The 7773-nt window shown below is 46.2% G+C and overlaps 1 protein-coding gene across 1 annotated transcript; it reads left to right on the top strand.

Annotated features, from left to right (window-relative positions):
* Positions 1–1733: 1733 nt before the first annotated feature.
* LOC135239229 (alpha-2B adrenergic receptor-like) lies at positions 1734–7432 on the top strand. Its single transcript, XM_064307756.1, has one exon. It carries the CDS (start codon positions 3362–3364, stop codon positions 4850–4852), a length of 1491 nt encoding a protein of 496 aa, XP_064163826.1. The 5' UTR covers positions 1734–3361; the 3' UTR covers positions 4853–7432.
* Positions 7433–7773: the final 341 nt, after the last annotated feature.

The raw sequence follows: 7773 nt of genomic DNA, 5'->3' as shown, positions 1-7773 counted from the left end.
GGGCTACACTGCAAGATGAGAAACAGTAGTTAGCCACAAAAACAGGATAGCCAGGTTACAGTTTACGAAAATAAGTACCTAAAAGAGTCCTCAAAGTTCTTGGAAAAGTTGTTGTGGACAGATCAAGACCAAGATTCACTTGTAGCAGAGTGATGAACAGAGTAAAGTACCTAAAAAAGGAACTGCCGCAGGTACTGGTTCACTTGTCTTCTTTGATGATGTAAGCAGCGGCAGAATGCACTCTGAAGTGTACAGAAGCATCGTATCTGCTCAAGTTCAAGCCAATGCCTCCAAACTCATTGAATGGCACTTGATCCTATATCAAGACAAAGATGCCGAGCATACTGCTAAAGCAGCAAAGGAGTTTTTCAAAGGCATAAACTGGAAAATTCTTGACCGGTCAAGTCATTTACCCAAGCTCAGTCCAATTGAACATGTGTTTCTTATGCTGAAGAGAAAACTGACCACAACTTGACCCTGAAACAAGCAGGAGCTGAAGGTGACTGAATGCAGGCCTGGCAGAGCATCACTATATGTCCCAAACGTTATGGGGCCCTGAAAGGGGGGGGGGTGATCTATTTTTCTACATGCTGTAATTTCTACATGAAACCAAAATAATGTATAAAATGTCCCTAAATAAAGGAAAATGTGCTCTTTAACCGCATGTGTATTTTTTTCTTACAAACCTAAAATTGTGGAGAACCAAGCCAAATTTTAAAGTCTGTCCCAAACATTGTGGAGCTCATATGTATGTGTGTGTGTGTGTGTGTGCGCGCGTATGCATACATACATACATTCATACATACATACATAGGACCTACACACTTGATCCGTTTGTCTGCGCGGCATTGCTGATAATGTTTGAAACTGACTTGTCCTACACGGGTCTGTTTTAATGTTGATATAATCTTAGGAACCGGCTAAATGTTTTTTTTTAATCACAGACAATGCAAATGAATAATGAAATGATAATTTATTGGTTTTTTTTTATATCTCCGTTTGATATAAACGCGACTTCTAAAATGTTAACTCCTTCACACGATAAAAAAAAAACATTTTCTATTTGACGTGTTCCGCCTATCGTCCCCTACTTTAACGTTTCCAAACTTTTCTGTGAATATTTGACTTGCACTACCATACTGCTGGTTTGGGTGTTCTGTTTTCTCACGAAGTATGTTTGAAAATCGGCAGTTTAAGTGTGGTGGGCCAAGGAGTGCATTCATTAACAGAGCCGCGAAGAAATGGAGAAATAATTTAAATTTTATTATGAAATGTAGCTATACACGTTTAAACAGATATATAAATAAATGTGAATGAGACAATTAATTATATTCCTTTACGTTATCGTGCCCTTCATTTGCATTTATTATTATTATTATTATTATTATTATTATTATTATTATTATTATTTTTGTTGAACGTACAAGTTGTTGTCCAGTGTGAACATCTGACCATCAAGTAGGTGGACCACACCAAATTAGCTGTACTGTCCTCCATGTAAGCGAACTTGAATGAGACAGAGTGGATAAATAGTTGATGAATATTTTATGGTGAATTTTTGGTCACGTCGATGTGCAAAACGCGCACATCAATTAATGATAAAAGTATCACTGCGCAGTGCTAGGACAGCCTAAATCGAACTATGAAACTTTGCGGCTGCAATACCTCCTCTTCATATGCTCCTCATATGGGTTCCAAGTTATTTTTCAAGTTGTCTTCCTCTTCGGGATTTCAACTGCTACCTCGCTACCTTTCCTAAGTTAATGGAAAAAAGAAAATGAATCTTAGCGCAGTATTGATTCCAGTAGCCTACGATTCGATTGACGGATTTGGAGCGAAGCGTTAGTTACAGTGCGAGATTAGCTCCACCTTACAAGGGATCAAGAAAAACTGCGCGATTCATGACGCCCCACTTGACATCACACCGTGGACACGAGGAGGAGAGATGCGCTGTTATTAATGCGGGCCGGTCCAGCGCGCTGTACAGTACAGAGCTGATACGCACTGACGAGTGAAGAAGAGACGGAACAGGATATAAACGAACGTCGCGGGATACTCACAAAAAGAAAAGAAAAAAAGACAATTTCTGGAGAGGAAATAATCTGATCAAGACCAGTGGTACAGTCTTAATGCACTTGAAAAGCAACATTGATAGCGACGGCGTATTTTTCTGGAAAAGTACAGCTCCCAAGAGTGGAACGGCTCAATTTTAAGGTGTGGACCAATTATGTTGCTTTTTTATTCTTCTTCTAAAACCAAATCATAGGTTTAATGAAGTGCGTTGCTTGGTTCTAAACTAACATTTAAAAATAATATGGTTGGGATATTCAGAACAACTGATACAAAGTTTTTAAAGCTATAATTTCAATTTTTTTGTCTTGGTACCATTTAGTAGTCTCATTTTAAACGGAAAATAAAGGCCTAATATCAACTTTTGGGGATGACAGACTTTTAATAATATTGCCGATCGGTTTGAAGAATTTAACTCCTATTATCATTTTATGCAATTCGGAATATTACATTGGACTGTTCATTTAACAGGCGCTCTTATCCAGAGCTATTTGGCCTGCAGTGTAATTTCACCAAATCTAGAATAAGAATAATGTTATGATTTAAACGGAATCTTACCAACTCTTCAAAGACATCTCATGTCTGTCTCAAGCAGCAACCAGCGACTTTGTGGGAGATCAGCAGTCATGTCCACCGAGAAAAGGTCAGAAACTTGAAAACGCACCGCCAACGACGACTGAAATGTAAGGAAGAGATCTGTGTAAATTTAAATCGCGCTACGGCACTTACAGTGCCAACTACTAAGCTAGACTCCTTGAAGTTTCAACATTTCCAGCTCCCGATTGTATAATCAATTATTTCATTTAGAAATGTATACATTTTACAGTAAGCAAATGGCTGATTAGACTGATTACTGATTTGACCGTCAGAAAAAAAGCAAGAGGGCTGTAATCCGTATGGCATAGTTCCTTGAGCAAACTCCACTGATCCGTGTCTTATCCGTTAATTCATCTGCGTTTGGGTGAACAGAAGGGACACAAAAAGGAAACGGATAAACGGCAGACGGATTTGACCGCAATAATGAGAGATCGCAATCTGGAAACGACCAGATCTCAGGAAGAAATCACGGAGGAAAATTCATTGATGGATTTATACTGTCAGTGACAGGCTGGGCGGGGGGCCAAGCGGTGGATTGTAATATAATCGAGCCCCCTTCCATCATTCGTTCCAATGAGTTTTAATTCTCAGTTTCCTCAGGACTTTGCTTTGCTGAAAGGGCTAAGTTGAAACAAAAACGACGCCTTGTCGGTTCCTGTATTCCGCTCTCCGTCGACGCACGCCCCGGTTCGTCATGGCAGCGGGTCTGGACGGCGCCTGCCTCACCATCCCGGCGCTGGGCGGCAGGAACGCGAGCGGCGGCGTTGCCGCGCCGCCCGCCTGCAACCAGAGCGCGGTGAAGCTGCCGCCGTACTCCCCCGAGGCCACCGCCGCCTTCGCCTCCGTCATCACCCTCATGATGCTCTTCACCATCTTCGGCAACATCCTGGTGATCATCGCCGTGCTGACCAGCCGCCTGCTGCGGGGCCCGCAGAACCTCTTCCTGGTCTCCCTGGCGGCGGCGGACATCCTGGTGGCCACGCTCATCATCCCCTTCTCCCTGGCCAACGAGCTGATGGGCTACTGGTACTTCCGCTCGGTGTGGTGCGAGATCTACCTGGCGCTGGACGTGCTGTTCTGCACCTCCTCCATCGTGCACCTGTGCGCCATCAGCCTGGACCGCTACCTGTCGGTGTCGCGGGCGGTCCGGTACAGCGTCCAGCGCACGCCGGGGCGCATCAAGGCCGCCATCCTCGTCGTCTGGCTCATTTCGGCGGTCATCTCCTTCCCGCCACTCCTGTCGGTGAACAAGAGCCCCGGCGGGGCGGAGCTGGGGGCGGGGCCGCAGTGCCAGCTGAACAGCGAGCGCTGGTACATCCTGTACTCTACCATCGGCTCCTTCTTCGCCCCCTGCCTCATCATGATCCTGGTGTACGTGCGCATCTACCAAATCGCCAAGCGCCACACCCGCTGCCCGCCAGGGTCCACCGTCCCCCCACCTCCTGCAGTACCGGTGGCCCCTGAGCAGAATGAGGAGGGAGCCACCAACTCCCGAAAAATAAGTGCTATGGGACCCCCTACCGTTCTTCTGCCACCTGACCCCACCTTGCCTGCCACCACCCCCACTCCTGCCCCGACCCCCATAGGGCCCTCTCCTTCACCCTTCCCCTCCCTGCCCCCCAGGCACCAGCCAGAGGTGACCCCCAAACCCAGGGAGGGCCAGAGCAGGAAACGGAAGAAGTCAGGGAAGATGGTGGACAACAACAATGGTGGCAGCTCCAGCTCTGGGTCGGACGGCGAGGCCGGGGGGGGATGTGCAGGTGGAAGGGGGACCCCTAGCGTTGCGGGTCCCCTGCACGAGGCCTCCCGATCCCAGGGCCTCCGGGACACGGTCATCACGGCGTCGGGGACGGCGCTGGTGGAGCAGCAGAAGGCCAGGGTGGAGGTCACGCCCAACACGGCCAGGCGCAAGGCCGTGCTGAACCGCGAGAAGCGCTTCACCTTCGTCCTGGCGGTGGTGATCGGCGTCTTCGTCATCTGCTGGTTCCCCTTCTTCTTCACCTATAGCCTGAAGGCCATCTGCCCGGAGGCCTGTGCCCTGCCGGAGCCCCTCTTCAAGTTCTTCTTCTGGATTGGCTACTGCAACAGCTCCCTCAACCCACTCATCTACACCATCTTCAACAAGGACTTCCGCCGCGCCTTCAAGAAGATACTCTGCAAGAACACGAAGGACAGCGTGTTCTGAGAGGCGGAGGGAGAAAGGATTGACACGCCATAGATGTGATTAACTGATGCAGGATCACACTGCGTACTGTACAATCTCCAACAACCATTGAGCCATTTATTTATTTGACAGACTTAACGAAGTTGTGCTTAAGTAATAGGACAAGCCATGCTGTGTACTAATGTTTGTCTCCGGCCAACACCGCTATGACTCAATGACTCATTTGTGAAGGGATTGGGGGGGGGGGGGCTGTATGCTTTTATACTGAGCAAGCAGTCGATTCAAATGAATGCTGTGATTGCTGATGGTTTTTCTTTTCTTTAAAGGGTTGGGTGGAAAGTAGCTGGAGAGGAGTACTCCCCCCCCCCCCCTTTTTTTTAAAATGAAAACAAGTAATCAAAATGAGGAACGCACAACACTGCTCTCTTTTTTGGATTGTTGGAGGTTCTTGGCATCAGGGATGTCCACAGCTTGGACAGTTTTAAATGCAAGAGACAGCACTTATTTTTGAAGTTTCTACAACATTTTTTTAGGTGGGGTTCGCCTTCGGAAAAGCCTGTGTATAGCTTGTTGCCTTAGGGTCTACTTAAAAAAAAAACACCTTGTTGTTGGGGGAAAAGGCTTTTCAGACAAACAGCCAAATTTGCGAACTTGCAGAAACATTACAGCACAACACTTAAGTGCAGTCCATTTTTCTTAATAATAACTTTCCTTCGTCTACCTTTTCTGTCTTGAAGGTATTCTGTGGGTTGCAGGACCTCTCCAACACCCTCCAGAAAGATTCAATTAGTTATTCTCTCTTCTTTCTGTACAAAAACGAATAATTTCTTATGGAGACTCCGTATCAAGTGATTGACATTGACCCACTGGTAGGAGAAGCTGCTAATCCAGGAAGTGGGAGGAGTTTGGTGATTCATAGTTCTCTGAAAGACTGAATTGTGCAAGTAGTTTGTGAACAGCGTATGGCTCTTGGTGCCAGTTTCCCACCTACAGAACCACACTATTAACCCACCTGTATGGTCTCTGAAAACATAATATGCACAAAAATGTTGTTGGATTTTGCAGGAACTCCTAAATGGACTGGACGGACTGGGTCTAGCGAAGGCATGCAGGTTGACCAGGCATTAGCCCATTTGATCTTTCTGCCAAATCACAGAGTGATCGGCCCTGGACTAATTAAAAAGATGCTCTGTATAGCCACTGCTGTTAAGTATCGCTGTGTGCGTGCTTATGAGATTGTGAGTGAGGGAATACAGTATATTGTTGCTTTTGTATGTTTATATGAGCCTGTGTGTGTCTGTAAGATCCCTTGCCTCTGTACGTGCGTGGAGTGAGTGTGTCAACACATGGGAGTGCAAATGGGTTGGGGTCAGGGTTCTTGCCTGTGTGCGTGTGTGTGAGAGAGAGAGTTACACTGATGCCTCTGTGTGTACGTGTTTATGTGTGGGTGTGTGCGGGCACACGTTTTTTTTTTGCCTCCGTGTGTTTGCTTTAGTAAGTCTGCGTGTACTGTACGTGTAACGTGCGCCAGAAGCGATCCTGTTCTTCACAAAATCAACTGTTGTACAGTGCTGTCTGCTCTGGACTGATTATACTTTACACATGCTTTGCCTAAAGTGATGTTGTGAAGTTCTGCTGTGTGTGCATGTGTGTGTGTGTGTTTGTTTGGGAGACTCTTGGGCAGCTGGTATACTGTGCATGTATGCCACCAGAGAGCCTGTTCTTAACCAGCTGGTGTTCAGTAGCATGTGATAAAGGTCTTCTAACGTCCCCGCAGTGTGTGGCCTGAACTGTGTTTGGGTCCCTCTATGTGACTCACCCTAGGAACATACAGGCATAATAAAATAGTCAGGAGACGATGGCAGTGACTGCGTAGAACCTAGGGAGGAGCTCCACCAAGCATAGTGTATGTTGGTAAGAAGAAGGTTGGTAAGGTGACTGTCGTATACTTTGTTCTTCTGAAAGGCTTTCAGATACAGCCGGGCAGTGTCTAAGAAGTACCATTGGCTTTGTTCTTGTCAACATACATGTACACAGTGATTGGTGTGGAGCTTCTCTCAGGTTTCTGTGGCAAAAGTGAAGACACCAAAGCTCTATTGTATTATTCCTGAGAACGTACAGGAGGTGACCGAGGTTGGTTGGACGTGGCCTCACTTGGAGATCATGTGGAGAAGCACAGCTGAGAGAGGAGCGTATCTGGTCAAGAGGCGGTGAAGCTCTGCCTCGCAAAACAAGAAAATGCAATGCTCAAGCACATTCTGTGTCATATTGCGGTGAATTTGGTTTTACTCACGTTTGCCCCATTTTTCTTTACTATTTTGATTTCCCTACTGTTCAGTTGAGGTATCGTGGAGGTCTGTTTGGGAAAAATGTTAAACTGTCAACATTTCTGTGTGAGTGAACACGTGTGTGTGTGTGTGTGTGTGTGTGTGTGTGTCTGAGTGCACACGTGTGTGTGTGTGTGTTTGTGTGAGTGTTTTGGACAATTACCTATTTATTGTTTGCCTCCTGCAGTATTGTTCTTTAAATTACAGCAAGCTACAACAGTGCACAAAGAAAAAATTCTGAGTGATGTGAAAAGGAATAAATTCATCAAAATGATTTAAAGCTTTTTTTCCCCCTGGTCCCTATGTGTCTGTGCATGTGTGCGGATGTGTATATGAACATGTGTGGGAGATGATTACGCGTGCGTGTGCGTGCGCGCATGATGTGAGCGTGTGCATTTTTGTGCGTAAAAAAGAGAGAGCGAGTGCGTGGGTGGGAATGGGGTGGGAGTTGGCGGTAGAGTGGGGGATTAGCATATGCAGATCTGTTCTCTGAAGTTTTTTGAAAAAATGTTATTTATCCCTTATTTTATCCTGATGGGTCCTTTTTCAGGAAAAATTATCTTTTCTCACGGGAGCCCTGGCCAGGAGTTAGAAGCAGTTCACCGAAACTGCTGT

The sequence above is a fragment of the Anguilla rostrata genome, chromosome 14, assembly GCF_018555375.3.
Source record: "Anguilla rostrata isolate EN2019 chromosome 14, ASM1855537v3, whole genome shotgun sequence".
Classification (NCBI taxonomy): domain Eukaryota; kingdom Metazoa; phylum Chordata; class Actinopteri; order Anguilliformes; family Anguillidae; genus Anguilla; species Anguilla rostrata.
This window is presented reverse-complemented; position numbering and strand designations above follow the sequence as displayed.

Excerpts from the sequence above, each read along its gene's own strand:
- LOC135239229 (XM_064307756.1), top strand. The coding sequence starts at position 3,362 with ATGGCAGCGGGTCTGGACGGCGCCTGCCTCACCATCCCGGCGCTGGGC.